At 64.5% G+C, this 21,083-nt stretch overlaps 1 protein-coding gene across 1 annotated transcript; it reads right to left on the reverse strand.

Moving 5' to 3' along the window:
* Positions 1–5,919: 5,919 nt before the first annotated feature.
* Positions 5,920–20,078, reverse strand: BLK (BLK proto-oncogene, Src family tyrosine kinase; the record flags this gene model as incomplete). The annotated part of the gene is made up of 12 exons (XM_084231527.1): positions 5,920–6,125; positions 6,718–6,849; positions 8,264–8,414; positions 10,999–11,075; positions 12,075–12,254; positions 12,798–12,950; positions 13,334–13,480; positions 14,965–15,068; positions 15,913–16,011; positions 16,880–16,973; positions 18,330–18,381; positions 19,971–20,078. The coding sequence occupies 12 exons, from the start codon at positions 20,076–20,078 to the stop codon at positions 5,920–5,922; spliced, it is 1,503 nt and encodes a 500-aa protein (XP_084087653.1).
* Positions 20,079–21,083: the final 1,005 nt, after the last annotated feature.

The raw sequence follows: 21,083 nt of genomic DNA on the forward strand, positions 1-21,083 counted from the left end.
CCGGGCCGCCTCCCGCTCCCGCCCCTGAAGTGCTAATGCGGCCTCATCCTCGAGCTGGCGGCAGAGACAGAGAATGCGAGGGCCCCCCTTATCTGCCTGTGTCCCATTAGCCCCCCACCACAGGTCACGCTGGGCTCCTTTTGGTGCGTATCGCCCCGGCCCTGGGCTGCACATTTCCATACAAGCCAAGTGTGCCTGTGATGCGCCGGAAGCCACCTGGTGACAGCGTGCCCCCCACCCCCAGGCTCCTTCTCTCTCGCCCGTTCGTCTCCATGGCAGGGTGGCGCCTCTTACATCAATGCACCATAAGCTCTACCCGGGAGTGGGCTTGCCAAGCACCCTCCGCCAGACCCGCCAGGACAGCTCCCTCATGGACACCTGGTGCGGGAGGCCCTTTCCCACGGCGGCACCCGCGTCACGGCCATCAGCCTCCCCAAGGGCAGGGCCCCGCCTGGGGTGGGCCTGCCTGCGCCTTCCCGGCTGCTCAGCCGGCGGCGCTCCCTGTGTGGGCTCCTGGGGGGTCCCGGCATCTTCCTCACTGGCCACCCTGTGGCCCTGGCCGGAGCGTGTGGGCAGGCAGGCCTCCTGCATTTTCTTGGCCGTGACCTTACTTACACCAGCACTGACCTCACTCTTGCTTTGCTCACGGTCCTGCGTGAGGGCCTTGGCCACCCCACCCCGTGTGTCCGCACATGGAACCACAGTTCTTGTGCTGAACGCCCAGAAACACCCCCGGGGCCCTTTGCCAAATGCAGAGGACCCTGGAGGTGCCGTCTGTCCCCTGGGGGAGGGTCTGCTGTGTGGATGCCCTTGCGTGAGGGCTGGGCCTGGGGGGCCTGCTGACTTTGGGGGGGGTTGGTTGAGCAGGACCTGCCGTCAGGTCCCAGCCCCCGCCCTCCTGACGCTCGCCTGCGCCCCCCAGCCGGGGGCTTGCTTCAGACCTCGCTGTCCATGTGACGGGACCCCTCCAGCCCTGGAGGTGGCAGATGTCCACCGACATGCGCTGCGTTCCAGGGGCTGAGCGGGGCAGGGATTTGGGGGCACAGTCACAGCTCCCTGAACACCGGGACCCGCTGGCCGCCTTCTCACCTGTGCGCGGACCCGGGGAGCATGTGGGTCCCGGGACTCATACACCTGCACGTTTGACTCCTCACCGGGGGTGGGGGCTGCTGTTTAGTGCCGGGCGCTAGAAATGAAGGCGGCGATGATGTCGCCTGGGAGCCCTGGAGGCGAGAGAGAAATGCCACCGTCCAGGAATGATGTCAGCCACGACATCTGGAACATTCTGTGATTACGTCTCCTCGCTCACGCCTGGGGTGGGGAGACACTGTGCAGGCACGCCGGCCCGGCACCCCCTTCAGCCTGCAGGCGGCACACAAGGCTTGGGTTCCTCTCCGGGAGGGTCCGCAGCCCCACCCGCCACTGCACGCCAGGCCCCGGGGCTCCCGGGACAGGGCACTGGGGCAAAGAGAGGCGCAGGAGGCTAATTTTAACCGAGGTGCCCAGCGTGGCCTTGGCACACACATGTTGTCTCTAGCTCCGGCTGGTGCCCTGCTCCTAGGTGCCATCAGGCTGAGGCTAGGGTCCTCCCCCGCCCTCCTGCCTTTCTCCCAGGAGGCTGTCAGCTCGCTGGCCCGAGGCAGAGCCTCCGCACCTCATCAGTCCTGGGTAATCTGCCTTCAGGCCCCCCGGGACTGGCTCCCATCAGCCCCTGTCAGCCTCTGCCGCCCGGGGTTTGCTGGTGGCCCAGGGCAAGCTGCCAGCTGGAAATGGAGGCAGATGGAAGAGGGGTGGTGGGGGAGCAGGGCCGGCAGGTGACTCCCCGGTGACCCCCGGAAGATGCCGCCTGACCGGGGCCTCTACCGAGGAAGGGCGCGCCCACGTCTCGAGTCCTGCTCCCAGAGCTTTCTGTCCATTCCCTCAGTTCCCGGCCCCCGGCGCCGCCGAGGGAGGTTTGCCTGCGTCCGATTTGAAGAGATGAAACTGAGGTCCGAGAGGTCAAAGGCTTTGCCAGAGATTCCACAGCCGGAAAGAGCCAGCACCGGCAGGAAGCGCGAACACCACCTGGTGCCTCCCACCAGTCAGGGAGCCGGCCGCGGGCGCGTCCCTCTGCAGGGAAGCCTCCCTGGGGGACCCTTCCCGGGGCGTCGCTGCTGTGTGGTCTGGGCAGGTGATCTCTCTCAGGATCTCACCTTTCTCACCCACAAAGTGGGATTAGAATCACCCATTTCTGAGGGGGCGCGGGCCAGGAGAGGTTGTCCACGCAAAGCGCCACGCAGCACCTGGCACACAACAAGGGCAGCTCAGCTCCTTGCCCGCGAGCCCCGGGACGCAAGTCCTGCTCCCCCAACCAGGGCGCCTGTGCTCCGGGGCACTGGGAGCTGGGGCGTCTCCCTCATGGCTGAGTCCCTCTGGGCCGCTCGGGACCGGCTCGGGCGGTCACAGTCCCTACCGGGCCAGCTAGACACTTTCCATGTGCTGCGACCATTGCCCACGGACTCCACCGTCCCCCACTATCTCCTGCACACTCCCGGAGGCTATTCTTAGGTCTCTGGCTGGCGTCAGGCGAGCTGTGACTGACTTGCCTGCAGAGGGCTGTGGGGACTGTCCCTCCCTTCTCAGTCGGGGGCCCCCCAGTGCCCGAGGCCCCCCGGCCCAGGCAGACCTGTCAGATGGAGGCCCCCCAGCACCCGAGACTGCCCAGCACCTGTGCTCTCTGCCCAGCTCCTCCCTCCAGGCCAGCACGAAACCCGCCTGGTGTCCTCAGCAGCCACTGGGCAGAGTCAGGGGTTTCCTCACAAGGGACAGAGGGACAGTCTCCCAATGGGGTCCCTAGGTACTGCACCCCGCGTCGCAGCAGCAGGGCCCAAGGCGGCAGAAGCAGCAGCACGGGCAGAGCAGCGAGGACCCGGCGCGTCTGTCCGCGCGGCGGCTGTTCAGTGTCTGGCTGCGCGGGGAGGACGTTCTGCCACCTGCCACCTCCGGCTGGGGACGCACGTGACGCAGGTGAAAGAAGCCCAAGGAGCGGCCGCCAAGTCCCCCCTGAGTGAGATCAAGTTCACAGACACAGAGCAGAGTGGGGTCCCGGGCTGGGGGCGGGGGCACCGAGGGCTCCCCGGGGACAGCCTCGCTTTGGGAAGATGAAATTCCGGAGGGGGACGGTGGGGCGCTGCACGGCGGCGAGGGCGTCACGCCACTGGGGCGGGGCCCTAAGCAGGCCCAAATGGCACACGTTATGTCACGTGTTTTTCCACTGTTAGAAACCCCGAAAACGTGAGGTCTGGGGAGACTCGAGTCCGGGCAATGTGTGCTGGGCCTCTGATGACGCTGTCTGTTCCGGTCTGAATTGCACCCCCAAATTCCTCTATTGAAATCCTGACCCCTAGGACCTCAGAATGGGAATGACACACAGCTGTTGGGGGGCCCTGCTCCAGGGGCGCTCAGGCCCCAGCGCACAGGGAGCCCCTCGAGGAGGCCGGCGTCTGCCAGCCTAGGAACAAGCTGCTGGCTGGAAATGGAGACAGATGGAAGAGGGGGAGCAGCCTCCTGGTCTTATGTGGACCCCCAGCCTCCAGAGCTGCGAGAAGCGCTGTGTGTGGAAGCCCCACCCGAGGGCTCCCTGCTATGGCCCAGGGCGATCCAACGTCTGATTCCCTAACACTGCGGGAGCCATGCTCCCCGCTGACCTCGAGGCTCCGGGGCCATTTGCTGGAGGCCACACGGGTGCAAGGTGCGGGGCTCTCTGTCCCCCTCCCTTCCCAGCACCCCCTCCGGACAGCAGAGCCCCGGCCCGGAGGACCCTCCCGGCACCGGGGAACGGTGAGGGGTGGTGTTGGGGTTCAGGTCTTCGAAGTCTCTGGGGCTGGGATCTCAGGCTAAGAGCGCCTGCTGGGAGGAGCGTGCGTGTCGTCTCAGCCCGCATGCCTGCAACACAGGTGACAGGTAACCGGAAACGGGCAGAGACAGCACAGCGCGCCCTGTCCCGTGCTGGGGAAGAAGAGCTTGTGTTTGAACCCCAAGTGCTATCGGGTCCCAAAGATCTTGCCGTCATTCATTTTACAAGATAGGAGAGAGCCCTGGCCCTGGGAGGGAGGGCAGGGAGGGCCCGCGGGGGTCTAGCTTCTGCCCCCTCTGTTCCTCCCTGCCTCGGCCTCTGCCGCTGCCGCTGCCTGGCCCCGTCTCTGCTGGTCTCTCTGGTCTCCCCGGTGGCTAGTGGCCGTTGCTTCCAGCTGGCCTCCAAGGCCCTGGTCCTTCATGCTCCTGAGCCCGGACAGACCCCATGGCCTCTAGGCGCCGGCCGGGCAGGTGCGCGCCCGGTGGGAGAAGCTGCGTTCGTCCTGCGGGATGCAGCTCGGACCGTCTTCAGGGAAACCCAGGGAGCGGGAGGCCGAGAGGCGCCTCTGCCCATGTGGCATTTGGGCTTCTCTGGAACGCCTGTCACCCCAGGGCAGGCCCCCCGCTCAGTGTCTGGGACCCCAGATGGCCTGGAGGAGGCCTGTCCAAGCCCCAGTCTAACCCCACTGGCCCTCATGTGGGCCCCGCTGGGAACTGCATGGGGTCCTGCCCCACCCACCTTTGCAGACACGCCTGCTCCCGAGGGCTGGGCTCCCTTACGCTGGGGGCCCAGAACGGGCTCCAACCCGGGTCCAGCACTGGCCCCGGCAGAGAGCTGATGGCCCCGCCAGGGAGCTGATGACCCCACGGTGCCCTCCCCGCGGGGCTGTCCGACCATCCAGACCCGGGAAAGGCCTCTAGAAAGAAACACGCTACAGTGTCCTTTGCCTGTTCACCTCTGTACCCCAGCGGCTCCCCAGGCCCCAAACTCTGCTCCCAGTCCTGAGCCCTGGGGGGTCGCTGGGGTGACACCGAATGGCACGCGAGCCTTTATCCATTTGTCCAGCCTAGGAATGAAGGCCACTAAGTGCGCCCACGTGTGGATGGGGGCTTCAGCCCAGGACAGTTGTCAGTCTTGGCTTTTGGGCCCAAGGCGCACCCGCACCAGCGCCAGGGCTGGATCCCAGGACCCGGTGCGGGAGGGGAGCAGGGTTCCCGGTGTTTTCACTTACTTTTCTGTAAACGGAACTGCCCCAAAACAAACCAGTCCGTCCCGGCCAACCACAAGCTTCAAACGCGAGTGGGTGGGCAGTGCGGAGCCCCTGGGGGGTCTCTGGGGCTGTGCCCAGACCGAGCCCCAGATTTCTGAGACGAGGGCGCCACCTGCTGGCGGCTCCCCTCCCCGGAAAGGCGGCGACCAGAGTGTCCGTGCAGCCGGCCAGGGCCTCGGGGCCGCTTTCCACGCCAACACCGGGTGGTGGGAGGCCCTGGCACACACCAGCCATGCTTGCCAGGTCTGCGGCTGGCAGGGTCGTCACCAGCTCGCACACGGAAATCAGATACTGTGACTTTATTACAGAAATGTCCCAAAGTGCTGGAGCTGGTCCCAGAGCGGACGCAGGACGTGCCCCAGTGGACATATCCCCAGGAGGACGCATCCCCCCGCTGCCCACCTGTCCTGCCTCTGGGTTAGCAGAAAGGGCGCCCTTGCAGGGGCGCTGTGCGCAAAGGTGGGAGCAGTGGAGCCCCCCACCTGTGATGCCTGCACAGGGGAGTCCTGCCACTAGGACAAACCCTGAAGAGTGTGCGGGCACTGTCCTGAACAACCTCTGAGGCTAGATGGCATCCTCGTGATGAGCAGACGAGGTAGGTACAACTGTGCCTCTTCCTTGACAAGGGAGGCTAAGTCACTGGCCCCAGGGCACACAGCCCTGAAGGCTGGGACTGCAGGGATCCTGCTCCGGAGTCCGGCTGTGGCCGTGCCTGCCGCGGGGAGTGGTAGGCCCGCCCTGCCCTGGTCCGCCTTTCCAGCTAGCCTGGAGGGAGAGCCCCCCAGTTGGCGAGGTGCTGTGGCCCCCAGCATGCCTAGGGCTGCAGCTCGTACTGCTGCTCCGTGGCCGTGTAAAAGTCCTCCAGCACCGACTGCAGGAAGTCGAAGGTGGGCCTCTCCTCTGGCCTGCTGCGCCAGCACTCGGCGATGACCTCGCGGTACAGCTCCGGGGGGCACGAGTCCGGCCGCGGCATGCGGTAGCCGCGCTCCACGTTGCGGATCACCTCGGGGTTGCTCATTCCTGGGAGTAGAGGGGACCAGGGGCGGCTTAGCCACCCAGAGCACGGCCCGTCGTCCTGCACAGGTCACCGGCTGGGCTGCTGGTGCCACCTCTACAGCACCCTGAATTTGCTCTCTGCTTGGAGAAGAGCTAGCTGGAGGGAGGCTTGGAGTTCACCTTTCCTCCACCGGCAGGCCCTCCGGGGATGGCCTGTGTCTGTCACGGAGAGGGGGCACTCCGCCCAAGCCCGGTGGCTAAGAAGCGGGCCCTGCCAGGCAGCTGTGCCTCGGCCCGGAGGGTTTATCAGGATGAGGCTCTCGGGAGGACATCCGCCGTGCCAGGCCATGGAGGCACAGCCGTCCTCGCTGGGGACAGACCAGGCAGGTGTGAACTTCAGCTCATACCCTGACCTTCACCCCCATGCCAGGTTTGGGGGCTCAGTGGCCTTCCTGGAGGAAGGGGCACAGCTGTGTTGCCTGGGGGCACCACTCAGAAAGGGGGTAGAACCCCGGCCCAGAGTGGCGCGCCTGGGTCTCTACGCACGGGACCCCACTCTGACACCTGTGGCAGCGGCCACGTCGGTGGGGGGGGGGCTCAGGAGGACGCCAGCTACCTGGGTAGGGCACCCGCCCATAGGTGACGATCTCCATCAGGAGGATCCCGAATGACCACACGTCCGCCTTGATGGTGAACACCCCGAAGTGGATGGCCTCGGGGGCGGTCCACTTGATGGGGAACTTGGCTCCTGTGGGAAGAGCAGGCGGCCTGTGAGGCCTGGCTGGCCGTGCTCCCTGACCCCTCCCGCTGCGGGCAGGCCTGCACCCCGCATGCCCAGAGATGCGGTCAGGGAGTCACCGGGGCCCTCGGACACGACCGCGTGTGCAGACACGAAAGGACAAGATGGACACAAAGGTCCGTGCTCCGTCTTTGTCCAGGGGCTCCCTGGTGAGCAGCGCGTGTCCCATCGGGGCCGGGAGAGCGGCCACTCATGGCCTTGTGTGGTGACAGGGAGCCACTGTTGACCACCCTGCCCGGCTCCGCCTTCCCTGCCAGGTGCACACCCTCCCCCAGGCATCTGGAAGCCTCGCGAGTGTGACACCTTCCTGGGGAGCACGCAAGAGCCCTGCCCGCGGGCCCCGGGGGCGCTAGGGGGACGTCCAGACACGCCGTGCGTCTCGCGCAGGGGCAGGTCATGGGACAGAGCCGTTCCACCTTCCTCCCAAAGCTTTATGTGCCCCCCAAAAGAAAAGCAAACCCTTTTCCTGCAAAAGGAAATGACATAAAATGTTGTATCTGCAGGGTCCCCCAGAGGGGCCGGCGTTGGGGCCCACCTAACTCAGCCCTGGAACACCCCCACCGCCTTGCTTTCTCCTGACCCCCACCACCCCGTGCACTGAGTTCCCCGAGCCACGTGGCTGCTTCACCTTCAGCCACAGGTGCACGCGCACTGCTAATAGTGCTTATTTCCAGGCACCCCCATATTGCTTGCGGGCACCCCCACCTTGCCACTATTGCTTAAACGCATCTGATCACTTCAATTCCTCTTGCAAAGTGGATTCTGACCTCAATTATCCTAATAAAGCAAAGCAGAGTGCTTTGTGGGAGCCCCGATTGGGGTGTGAGGTTTGGTGTTCACATTTCAGAGCAGCCTTTCCTATAGTGTGTCTGTGAGACCCTAGTTCCATGGGGGGTAAGCAGCAGAGAGTTTGGGAGACTTTGGGGGAAGTAAATGTGGGCTGTTTCTTTCTGGGGTGCTCCCCAGTGCCCTCAGTGTGTGGGTGCCTCAGAAGTGGGGATATGTTCAGAAGAGTGGGTACAGGAGGTCCTTGGATCGTGTCCTTTCCTTATAACGCTGGTGAGAACAACCCAGCGCTGACCCCGGATGAAGCAGGCTGTTGGGGGCCTGCTTGTCTGACACACCCTTTTGCTTAAAGTCGAGGCTCCCCAGCGCCCACAGGCACCCTGCAGTCAGCCGTGGGCCGGGCTGACTTGGTCACAGAGCCCCTCCCTGGCAGATCTCGGCAGTGGGGTGCTGCTGAGCAAGCAAGGAAAGGCCGGGATGGCGGCCGGGATGGCGGCCGGGATGGCTCCCTCCCACCGGCTCCAGGGCGCCGCTCTGGGGCTCCGGGACCTGGGGGGTCAGGCTGCAGGGGGCTCACCCTCCTGGGCAGTGTATTCGTTGTCCACGATGCGGGCCAGGCCAAAGTCGGCGATCTTGCAGCACAAGGCCTCCGAGACCAGGATGTTGGCCGCCCGCAGGTCGCGGTGGATGGAGTTCATCCGCTCGATGTAGGCCATGCCCTCGGCTATCTGCGGGCGGACGGCTCGGTGAGAGGCGAAGTGGGGGCTCCGAGCCAGGGCGGTGCCCACCCGCGTCCCCGGCACCGACCCCGGGAGAGCAGGGTCCTGACACCCCGGCCCCAGCCCTCACCCCGGAGGGTGGGTGGTCAGCGTTGGCTTCGGGCCGGGCGGGGGCGCGGGTGGCGGGGAAGGAAAGGCTCCTCTCTCGGCAGGGTCAGCGCCGCTCCTGGAGCAGTTCTGGCCTGGGGTCTCCAGGGCACGCGGTGGAGCTGAGGGGCGCGTCCGTGAGGGCCTCGGAGGCAGCCCCCGGGCAAGTGTGCACAACCAGGGGCAACGGAGGCACGGAGCAGGGGGCTCGGCCCCCTGGCAGCCGCGGGCACCAGGCACGGCGTCCCAGCTGAGGCCTGACCCCCGCCCGCCCGCGGACGCACGGAGAGCCCCGCGCAGAGCAGAAGGCGGCTTCTCCTCCGCAGACCCGCCCCGGCCAGGGGCTGGCCCGGGCTGGCTTCCCCGATCCCCACGCTCCTCGCTGCTTCGTCGGGCACGTCCTCCACGCTCACTCGTTCCGCCGATGCACGCGCGCCCTGACACCGGCCCTACAAAGCCACGCCAAGCAGCTGACGCCTGGCCGACTCCCGTGCCCATAACGGCGGGCAGGGAGCGCCGCCGGAAAGCGAACCCGGGCAGACCCGGCAGGCCCCTCTGCTCGCAGGGAGCAGGGGCTTCCAGGCCCGGCGCGAGGGGGACACGCAGGCCAGGCGTCCCCGGCTGCCTGTCCAGGAGGTGGGACAGCAGTGACGCCGCCCTGGGTGGCGGACGTGGCTTAGTGCTCTGAGGCGAGAGCCTCAGGCACTTGGGGGCAGCCTGGCGGGCTCAGAGGGGCAGCGGGGTGGGGGCTGCTGAGGGGCTGCCGAGGGGGCTTGGCAGGGATCTGCCGTCATCCTGTAGAGCCGGGAGGGAGCCCGGGGGTGTTGAGTGCGTGGGCATGCATGTGTGTGCACAGGGGGGCAAGCGTGCACCTGCACATGCCTGTGTGCACTACTGAGATGTGAGTGTGCACCCTTGTGCGTGCACGCGTGTGTGCCTGCATGCCCTGGAGGCACAGGCGTGGCGAGAGCGGGGTCTGGCAGCTGTTCAGCGGGAAGCTCTGACTTTCGGGCTGCCTTCCCCTCATCCCACCACACCTGGCGCCACTCGGGGCCTCCTCATCCTGCGCCCCTCGGTCACCCCAATATGTCCCAAGGGCTGGTCCTAGGAGAGCAAAGAGGCAGGAGGATGAGGGAGGGGGGGAAGTGTGAGCAGGCGTGTCGTGGTCTGTGGTTTGAAACCGGTCGCGGCAGGAATGTCGGCGACGTTGTCACAGCCTGCTCGAACCAGCTGCGCTCACCTCAGTGGAAAAAGGTGTGGGGACATCAGTTCCTGCCGATGCTCACAGCAGATAGCGCCAGGCGGGGCGGGAGGGGGGCCGGGGAGTTTTCCCCTCTGCAACGGATGTGTGTGTGTGTGTGTGTGTGTGTGTGCGCGCGCGCGTGTCGCGGGCTGACCACAGAACAGAGGTTTTCTGCTGAGAGTCCTGCTCTAACAGACAGTTGTGTTTTCCTGCCTCAGCTAAAATCCTGGGAGGAAAGATTCTTCCTCTCCATTTTGCTCTTCGCCCAGTCTGGAAAGTTCTGCATGGGAACCCTGGGCCACCGAGGACCCGTGCAGGGGCAGCTGAGGTCTGGCGATTGCAGTACCCGGTGTAGGGGAGGGGGCTCCCCAGGGCTGAGCGGAGACTCTGTCTGTGCCCTGCTTGAGGCTCATGTCTGTCCGTTAGCCAGGGCCACCCCAGGGCTTCATGAGGACTTAGGGTTCCTGGGGTGGGATGGGCCTCCTCAGTCACTGCCACACAAAGTACTTGTGGGCACCGACTCAGGAAGAAATGATGTCACAACCCGACACCCCTGCCTGCCGTGTCAGATGGGGTCATGATGATGCCCTGGTCCCCCCTGGTCCTCCCTCCCTCCCCTGGTGTTACAGAGAAGCAGCTCATCCAACATGACCCCAGAGCGGAGCACAGCTCCCGGCTCCCCCGCAGCTAGGCATGGCCGTGGGGTCTGGCCAGGGGCCCTAAGGGCAAGCGCAGTGGGTGACTTGGGGGACTTGCTCTAAGGGAGGAAGGCAGGTTTATTCCCCTTCCTTCTTCCTGCGCGTGTTGAGGAGGGAAGGACAGCCATGCCTGAGCATCTCTCCAGGACCGTAGGAAGACACAGGAAGGTGCCCGCAGGGGAGGAGTGACACGCAGGGCGACCCCGGGGGCAGCCACACCGGCCCCCCGCCAGGCTGCCCTCTGCCTGGTCTCACATGGAAACTATTACTGTTGTGGGTTCTGTCCTTCACCATCCAGCCATGCCTTAGGGGGCAACCTCTGAACAGTGGACTTTGTTAAGCCACAGGGCCAGGGGCAGTGGTCTGGGGTCTAGAGGGAGGGTCTCGGGACCTGGAAAGGGGGCCTGGGGGCCTAGAGGGAGGGTCTAGGGGCCTGGAGGAGGCTCTGGGGCCACAGCTGGGCGAGGGTGTCTCTCAGTCCCCCCTGGGCTCAGCAGCCACACACCTGTGCCGACATGTCGATGAGCCGAGGGAGGGACAGCCGGCTGCCCTCGTCCGTCTTCAAGAAGTCCAGCAGGCAGCCTGGGGAAGAGAAGTTGCAACTGCACTTCTGTGAAAAGACCCCACCCTGGCTGGCTCAGCCTCTTGGGGGGCTGCCCCTCCTGGAGCAGGGAAAGGGTGGCAATCAAGCTCACGGAACAGGGGACGGGTCTTCTCCCCCGTGGAGTCCTGCTCTGCAGAGATTCCCACCCACGGCGCCTCAGGCGACTCCCGGCTCCCCGGCCCTAGGAAGTCAGGGCTCAGCCGGATTTGAGGTCACAGGCTGAGCACCAGGAGCACAACTGCTCCCTGAAAGTGTCACCCCAGCTTCCCACCAAGTCCCCCTCCCCAGGCTTTGTTGGCAGAGATTGTCCTCTGCGGCCCAAGGGGAGCAAGAAAACTCCCACATGGAGAGGCCGGTTGCCGAGGGGACAGATGCAGTCCCACGGTGCCACCTAAGAACTGGGGTGCAGCTAAGAGGCAGCGGGGAGACATTGCACCCCCAGCTTACTCTCTGACCCACAGTGGCCCTTTCATGACACCACAGGCCTGGCACCTTAGGCCCCTGCGGGAAGCAGTGTGTGCCCAGGGTGGGGGAGGTCAGAGCCTGGGGTGACCAGCCCATGGCCCCCTGGGAGCTGGGCACGCCGTGGACTGTCCATCAGCGCCGTGAGAGCTCCATTCGCTTGTGCTGCGTCCCCCACAGCTCAGCTGCCCAGCTGGGGCCAGAGTCCGACTCTGGGTGCCAACCAAGGCCCTGTCGACCTGCCACGATCTGCCCCCGCCCCGGCCCGGCCCGTGCCAGAGAGCGCTGGTGCAGCAGCCACCCCAAGGTGCAGGTGGGTGCTTCTAACCTGGGACACGGCTGCGAGGAGCCGCCTTCCTCCCGACCCTCCCCTCCTGCCCCCGGGGGCACCCCAGCCCCAGGACGCTGACTAGGAGGCGCCAGGGGATGCGTGTCCTGTGGGGGCCCCTCGGCTGCTCGGTCTCCCCTTCACAGCCCCAAGCCTGGACCCCCACGATCCCGCGCGAGAGCCCCACCTCGGGCCATGTACTCAGTGACGATGTAGATGGGCTCCTTGGTGACCACGGCGTAGAGCCGGACCAGCCTCTCGTGCTGCAGCGTCTTCATCAGGTTGGCCTCACCCAGGAAGGCCTCCGGGGACATGGTGCCCTCCTTCAGGGTCTTGACGGCCACCTTCACGCAGTTTTTGTAGTAACCTGAGGCGGGCGGAGGTGGGGGGGAGGCGGCTCTTCGGTCGGCAGCAGCGTCCGGGAGCTTCCCTGACCCACGGGGGGACAGGCCCATGCTGGCATGTCCCGACCCAAGGGGGACGGGTGCCCGGCCCGGCTCAGCCCCAGACTGGACCCTGGGAGGGGCGGCTTCACCTCCGTGCCCCACGCCAGGACCGGGTGGAGCCCTTTGTCCTTCGCTCAGTCACCTCCACCACGCCCACGACCCCCCACAACCAGGCCCTCCCCCAACGGCAGCTCCAGCGTGGAAATAAGGCTCGTGTCTGCCAGGCCGGGGCTAGAGATGCTGGCAGGACAGGCCAGGGCCCCACACGGCCACACAAGGCCTGTGCCGGGCAGAGGAGGAGCCGGGGGGACCAGGCAGGCAGGCCGGGGAGTCTATTCCCGCTCCCGCATGCTCCATCACCTCCTCTGTAAAGGGGTGTCGGCTTCCGCCCCACCTCCCCCGAGCCCCCTGGGCCCACGGCCGCACCCAGACCTTCCGTTCTCAGGACACAGGCCCCGACTCACCCATCCAGACCTCGCCAAACTGCCCGGACCCCAGCTTCCTGACCAGCTGCAGGGTCTGGCGGGGGATCTCCCACTCGTCCTGGGCCCAGGGGTTCTGAGGCGCCAGGCTCACGCAGGGCTGCGTCAGTCTCTGGCACAGACCGTCCCCTTTCTCTGTGTGAAGGAAGCCGGGCTGGGGGTCACCACGCAGGGGGCCTCTCTCACTGGGGACACTTCATTCCCAGCCGGGCCCCACCCGCTGTCAGCCCCCCACCCTCCACGGCATGCACACACTCAGCCCTTCAGGGAGAAGGCCAGGCTCGCGGGCCTGCTCTCTTGCGGTGGACACGCTCCTGCCTCCAAGAGGCCCGTGCTGGTGGCCGGGGGTTGGAGGTGAGGGCCACTGTGACTCATTATGCTGGGAGTCGCCAGCTCCCTGGGCCCGGCTATGGGGTAGCCCCCCCCACCAGAATGACCCCCCGCGATCTACAGCATCTGGGGTCTCAGCGATGGGAGGTACAGGAGGCACGCCTCGCCCCGCCCCAGGGGCTGCTTACTGGAGTAGTGCTGCACCAGCGCCTGCAGGGAGGGGAAGGTGGTCCGGGGGGAGATGTAGTAGCCCCCCTCGTCCAGGGAGCGGATCTTGTAGTGTTTGATCACCTCCCCCTGGGCTGTCACGTCCTTCACAGACAGCGAAAAGGAACCTCGAGGGCAGGAAAGACACGTGGTGAGAAGTCCCGCAGCAGGAGCCAGGCTGGGGCCGGGCTTCCTGTCAGGGCCTGGGATGAAAGCTCCCCAGTTCTGCTCTGCGCCCCATTCCACCACCCCCACCGGGAGTCACCTTTCCATTTGTCTCCACCTCAACCCTCGGGGCCCTCCCTGGCAGCCCCATCTGACGCTGTCTGACATTCCTGCTGGAGAGGCCCACCGGGAAGCACAGGCCAGGAAGGACACGGTGCTCGCGGCCAGCAGGCTGTCCCCCCACTTGGACATCGGGTCACCGGGGGACACTTTGCCAGGGAATGTAGAGAAATGTGCGGCTGCTGGAAAGCTTGGCGCATCCGTCCATCCTGCTGTCATGTCCACCGCCCCCAGCCCCGCCCTGCCCCGCCCCTCTTCCTCCGGGAAAGGCTGGCGGTTCCCCCACGCCGTGGCAGAGGCTCACGCACCCAGTGCATGGGCGGAGATATTAGCTGCTTCTGTTCAAACGCACACACACATCTACGTATCTGGGCATCTGCGCTAGCGCTCGCCTGCTGCCAGGCAGCAGGTGCCAAGGGTTGACAGCAACTTGAGACAAGCGTTTCCAGCTGAGAAAGTGCTTTCTCTGAACTTTTCTTTCTGTGCCTGTCTCTCTGGGTCCTATGTGACGCCCCCCCCTTTCACTGAAGATGAAGAAGCTGAGGCGCAGCTGGGGGTGAAGCCTGTCTGGGTCACCTGCTAGTTGGCCACCGTCCCAGGCCGCCGGTGCAGTTCCGCCCTCCCCCACCAGGGGTCAGGCTCGGGCGCCTCCGTCCCCGGGTGAGGCCCTGCGCCCTTGTCCAGCCTCATCAGGAGTCTCTGACCCTCCTCCCCCCACCTCCCCCAGCTGGCGCCCCTCTCTCATCCCTATTTGCAAAGTAACATGGAGAGGTGAGCGCCCAGCCTGCCCGCTGGCTGCATCACCCCACCCGCCTCCCCCTGCATCCTGTGTGGTGCCTGGCTCCAGCCCCCGGGACCTGCCAGGGGGGCGAGGGCCCCAGCAGGCTTGTCCACAGGCCTATTGCTGAGACCTTCTTGCCATCTGGTGTTCTCCTTAAAGGCACCTCCAAAGCCTATCGGCTCAGGCTCGCAAATTCTGGGTCCTCCGCCCCATCTCGGGCCTGTGTCTGGCTCGCTGGGCTTTGAGATGAGCTTTCCTAACGCTGAGGACACCTGCCGGGCCCCACAAGGGTCGGAGGCTGCAGGCGCAGGCTGGTGACTCACTGAGGACTCCGTCAGCTCCAAATGCTTGGGTTTCACAAGTGCCCCCCCATTCCTGCCCCCACCTTCCTGGAGGCTGCCAGGTCAGCCCGGGGTCAGTGCTCTAAATACCCAGGGCACGGGAGCCAGGTGTGATTGTGCACCCTCAAACCGAGCAGGGGGAGCTAGGGCTCCCGGCTGGCCCCCCACTGGGCCTTAGATGGCGGCCGGGGCGCCCCACACTCACCTTTGGTGGTCTCGCTCTCTCTGATCAGGAAGGAGCCGACCTTATTGATGGGGGCCAGCAGCTGCCTCTCGGCGTCTTTGCGGCTGATGGATCTGAAGAACCACCTGGAGGGGCCGGCAGGCTCAGGCGGCCAAGCCCCTGGAACCCTTCTCCAAACCTCCCTCTCAAGTTTCATCCCCTTGCCCCCCGTAACCCTGTTCTCAGGACAGCAGAGTCAGGGCTCTTGTATTTGCACGAAATGGCCGGGGGCCCTCCCTCCTGCTCCGCCAGCTGGACTCACCGGGAGGGGAGCCGAGCAGCATTTGCGTGAGCTTTCTTGCCTCTGCCCTGGGACAACGCACTGGACCCCTTCCCTCCTGGGGTCAGGCCTGAATTGGACAAACTACCGGGACTCTGGGCACTGGGATGCCTCCAGGTGAGCCAGCCCGTGAGGAAGGCCGGGAAGAGGGTGGGGGGCCGGAGGCACTCCCGGGGTTCCAACGCCCTGCTCTGGAGCTCGAGGTGCTGAGCATCCAGGGGCCGGGCCACCTCTTGCTCATCCTGAGGCCATCCCTGTCCTGGCTGCGTGGGTGCTGGGACTCAGCACTCACGGGAGGGGATTCCTGGCCTCTGGCTGCCCCAGGCCCACTGTGTGGAAGTAGGGGGCAGGGTGCTGACGCTAAGCCTCTAAGCCACCACCCTGTCAGCCCTGCCCACAGGGACCTGGGGGTGCTCACCTCCCCATTAGCTTCAAGGCCACCCTGAGGAACAAGGAGAGCGGGGTGAGCCAGGGGAGTGGCGGGGGGCGGCTTCCCAGCATCACACAGCTGTAGGCGAGGCAGGTCAGCCTGTCCCCCAGCGCCAGCCCTGGCCTCTCCTGCATTGCGCTGGGCTTCTGTGTGTCTCCTCCCTGCTCCCCTGGACAGCGCTCCCTGCCTCTGCTCCAAGGGGCGTCATTGACCCACTTACTTCTCCACTTCCAGTGTCTCCACTTGGGCCACATAGTTTTTAGGCACGAGGCCTTCTCTGCCTGTGACGAGGGACTTGGCCAGCCACCAGTCTCCAGAGCTGCAGGGAGGAGGAAAAACAGCCTGGGCAAGGGCTCGAACCCGCATCTCGCCGGGGCACTCCCAGCCCTCGGGGACGCTGCCACCCTGGGAGATGGGGGTGCAGGGAACTGGCGCCTGGTGGTGGTGGCCTGGGCTGTTGCCCTGTGGCCGGGCCTCTGACAGGTGCTCCTGTCCTGGGGAGGAGAGAGAGGGCATGGCCTCTGGCAAAGAGGTTGTCCAGCAGCCCAACCAGCCTGAGGCCTTCCCAGAGGTCTCTTCCTCTGGACCAGCAGGACGTGTTGAGAATTGAGTGGGCGAGTCAGGCTGGACAAGGAGCCCCCACAACAGGAGCAGGGCTGCTGAAGAAAGGAAGCAGAAGCCCAGGGATGGTCCAAAGATCAGGGCTTGGCCCTGCTTCACTCAAGGCCATTGAGGGGATGTCGGGAGCAGAAGCAGAGCCTGGGGCCACAGAACAAGGCCCGTGCTGGAGAGAGAACAGATTGTGGAGGAGTTTCTGAGAAGGAGAAACAGACACAAGCGGAAGACCCCCAGAGAGACCCCCAGAGAGATCTTGTCCATCAAGGGAGACAAGTATGGACACGACCAGCTCCAACCCAGAGCTGTGATGGAGCAGGGTGCAAGTGCCGTGGGCGTCCGGAGGGCTGCATGGAGGAGGTGGCATGAGAAGTGGGTTTGAAGGATGAGCTGGAAGTTGCGAATGGAAACCACTTCAGACAGACGCTAGAAAGGCAGGCGCCAGGAGGATGACTAGGGTTTGAGGAAATGTGGGGTGCCTGGGCTGGGTGCTGGCTGGAGGGAGGCACGCTGGGCGGGGGCCGGGACGTCCTGCCATGGCCTCTGACCCCGGTAGCCTTCTCAAAGCTCACTTGTTCAGGATCTGCAGCTTCTCCCCCTTCACCATCTGCAGGTCCCGGTCGCTGACTGTGGCGTAGTCATACAGGGCAACCACGAAGTGCGGCTCTAGACCCAGCAGCAAAGAGAGGCTGTGGCTTGGGGTGGAGTTCACCCCCCCTTCCCTCTGCACCCCGCGTCCAAGTCCTAAGGCCTGAACAGGGCTACCATGTAAGGGACTTGATCTAGAGGCTCAGTCGCATGGCTGGGGGGCTCAGACCCACTTTTTGGGACCACGTTGACCCCTCATCGTTGGGGGCCCCGAGCCTCCACTCTCCTCCCCTTCCCACCAGAACCTTCCGGCTCTGCCCCCGGGAGGGGAGTGGCCTGCAGTGTGGCAGCTGAAGCTACGACCGACCGGTAACAGTCAGGGGGCTCCCTGGGCTCCCCGCTGGAGACGCCCTTATGTGCTGGTGGTTCCCAGAACAGAGACTGTGAGAAGAAGGATCTGGGACTTGGCCTGAACCTCTCAATAGGGCCGCAGAGCTCTGGGGGTCAAGAACTCTGGGGGCCAAGGCCTCCGGGAAAGCCCAGAGGGAGAGCCCGGGGTTTCCTGTGGGAGGGACGCAGGTGGTCACTAGCGTGGCTGGCCTGGGCTGGTCATCTGCCCCGGGCCGGAGGAGGGATCGCGGGAGCGGACAATGGCCCCTTTCGGGTCTGAAACTTCAGGGCTCGGGCCAGAGGCAGTTCCCGTGTCTGCCCCGCCGGCCCTCTGTTCTGGACACAGGACCCCTGGCAGGGAGCCGAGGGACGCCGGGCCTGCAGCAGGATGGGGGACCCCGGGTGGGCCACGCACCTGCCCCAGCACCTGGAGCCGAGGGACTGAGCGCTTGTGGGAGGAGCCTCCTCTTACTCATCTTTGCAGCCCCCCCCTCCACAGTTGGGGTGCAGCTCAGTGCTCACTGGGGAGTGAGTTCCTGACCCTGCCTGGCCCAGGCGCCTTCCCGGGGGTTGCATGGAAGTGGGTGGGAAGCCAGGGCTCTGCTCTCCTAACGAGGCCTCCAGGTCTGAGCCCCGACTGAGGAAGGCCGGGGTCATGGCACGTTTCCGCTCTGCTCTGAGGGCTGGAGGGCGCATGGGTGATGAGGGGGCTGGGAAAGTGGGGAACAAGACACAGGGTGGAGGGCGCCCAGCCAGGCTGCCCCTCAGGCTGGGGGCTGAATCTGAAGGGCTGCCTGGATTTCTCATGGTTCTCTTCCTTTTGTCCTCGTTGGAGTTTGGAAACCCTCTTTTAAAAACCCCACCCGACTCCAGTTCTTTGAGGGAACCCTTGGTCCTGGGCAAGGACCCCGGCAGGGCAGGGCCGCAGGCCAGCCTGCCCCTCCCTCAGCCTGCCCTCCGAGCACCTTCTTTCCACCCCGCAGGACCCCAGGGACTGCAGGGAGGGCCGGGAAGGCCCGAGAGGCTCCAGCAGCCCCATCTTACCTTGGTCCAGGTGTTGGTCGGCGGGGGCAGGAGTCAGGTGATTAAACAGGACCTGGGTCAGAAACACATTTGAGGCCCGAGGCCTGGCCCAGGCTGGGTCTGGGGCACGGGTCTTTGGAGATTGCACAGGTAAATCCCCCACGGGCTGCTGCATCTCCCTTGCTACCAGCACCACCTCGCAGACCCCCGGGACCGCCCTGACCATGCGCACAGGGCTGGAGGGGCTTCACCGTCCACAAGAGCCCAGGTGTGAACACCTGGCTACACCCTGGTTCTGCTGCTGCAAGAGAGTATTTACCTAAGGAAAGTTATTTAAAAGGCTATTTCCAGGGTAGTCCTCAGAGAAACGGCTGGGCATTTGCATCAAGACACATGGACAAGATGCTCGGGGCTGGTAAATATGAGGCCCCAGGATTGTTAACGGGCGGGACTCAACCTGCGGACCATGCGGAGGGACAGAGGCGGCGGCAGTGCAGAGACACCCCACGGGGCTGCAGGTGGGAAGGAGCCCGCGGGGCCAAGCCCTGTCTTGACACACGTGCGTCCAGTCACCTGAGCTCAAGGTCACAACGTGCAAAATGAAAGTGAACACTGCTCAGGAATAAATCCAGAAAAGCAAGTTAAGGAGGCAGAAGCACATTCGGGGTGTGTGGAGGGAGGAGGGGCGCAGCAGGGAGTCTCAGTGGGACCCACCACCCTCCCCTCTGGCAATGAGAAGGGATGGCATCGGGGCTCATTTTATTCTTCTGTTAACTTGACATACAGTGTTACATTTTTTTATTCCCTATTTGTTGAATGCGGTTTTAAAATAGCATTCTGCAAAATGGTATGCAGAGCTGGACTCCATCAAAAATATAAACGCAGTATAAATAATGCAAAGTGTCTGAGGCAGGAGCTCTGAAGAGCTCAGCCCCGGTACCCTGGGGCAGTGGATAATGAGCATGGACCGTGCGCTTTTTGCATAATTGATAAACATGTGACTTTTTTTTTAAGTTACAAAGGTTAAAAGATTCCAAGCTCTGCTACTTACTAGCCGATGATTTGGGTGCCACTACTCAATCCAAGTTTGAATTTGCCCTATTAAATTATTTATTCATTCAACAAACATTCCACTGTGCAATTTAGCCCTGTACTAAACTGAGAGACAGATAGATGAACTGCTTAGTTTATCTAAGTGGGGTTAGCAATCCCCATCCCCAGCAGGTCACCCTTAGAATAAAGCCATGACCAGCTGATTTGTCCCCCAAGGGAAGGAGAGCTAGAGAGAGGGCTCCAGCCTCACCCCAAGCCCCCAACCAACAGGACTAGGCGGTCAGGCAGGGGTGCAGGACACGAGCCGCCAGGAAGAAGTCCCTACACAGGTTTGGGAACACACCAGAACCTTGTGACAGGCTCCCCCCAAATCGGGCGATCTATGGGGCTTGGGGATAAGCCCCTCAGCTCTAGGTGACTCATCCCTGGAGAGGAAAGTGATGTCAGGTGCTCTGGGAGCGTGTGGGGACCCAGACCCGCCTGTCCCCCACTGTGGCCCACCTGTCCCTGCGCTCGCTGGGCACCCGCCCCAGGACACTGTTCCCAAGCCCATTTGCAGCTGTGCAGACGAGGGTTGGGGCACCCAGCAGCTGTGCTGGGATCACTCACCAGGGGTGGCAGCGGCGGGGGCTCCTTGCTTTGGGCGCCAACTGGCACGGGGCTCCAGGGGTCCTTTGCCTTCCCCTTGACCTGCTTCTTGCTGCTCACCACGCCCATCCTGCCTGAGGGCACACAGCGGATCACTCATGAGCAGCCCCTCCCCAGCAGAGGAGCTCCCTGCCCAGTGGTTGCTTAGCAAGAGGGGTGGCAAGGGGGGCATCGAGGCTCAGGGTGTGAGAGTGGAGGCAGGAGAGGGAATTGGGTGGGGGGGCAAGCTGGCGTCTGTTTTTTCCCTGGCACAGGAAAACGTGGCCCAAGAGGAGAAGCGGCTGGATTTGGACATGGAGATCGTCTGGCCCAAGGAAAGGGCCAGAAGCAGCTGGGGGATCCCCAGTCCCTGGGGACAGGGGCTCTGGGGGTGAGGTGGTACATCGTCCCAGAGGAAAGCCTGACCACCGGACGGTGGTCTGGGATTTAGTCTTGGTTTGATCCCTTGGGAAAGTCTGATTCCTCCCTCAGCTCGTGCTACACCCCCAAGTGCTTTCCAGCTCAGCCATGGAAGCCACAGGCAGCTTCTTGGTCATGGCGGCATCTCCTCCAGAGGCCAGAGGTGAGAGAAGAAGGTCAAGGACCTGGATGTGGGGAGAAGCCCGGGACGACCTTGTCACCACACCCTGGTCCCCGGGCAGCCATGCAGGTTGCCTCACCCTCGACCCTCAATTCGACAGGGCCCGTCTCCAATCAGCCTTCCCAGAGGGAAGAGAAGGGGGTGATCGCTGTCCCGGGACTGAGGTTGGGCAGGTGAAATAGCGGGTTCATGCCAGGCGATGCACCAAGGCAGCGCCAGCTCCGGAGGCCAGGCTGACCACAGGCCGGGCCCCACAGCACCGGCCACGCGCGGCCTCCCCAGAAGAAAGGGCCTGAGTGCTGGTGTGGAGTGGCCGGGAGCAGCCATCGGTTCTCTCTGTGCGTTGGATCCAGTGAAGGCAGGACGGCTCTTCCACAGCCCTGGAAACACCCGCCTCACGCGCCTTCCTCCAGGCCCACCTCAGCAAAAGAAAGGCCGTCGTCGTTTGAGTGCAGCCCAGTCGGGGACGATTCGTCTCCACGTATTTGGGGCAC

The sequence above is a fragment of the Talpa europaea genome, assembly GCF_964194135.1.
Source record: "Talpa europaea genome assembly, chromosome: 4".
NCBI lineage: Eukaryota > Metazoa > Chordata > Mammalia > Eulipotyphla > Talpidae > Talpa > Talpa europaea.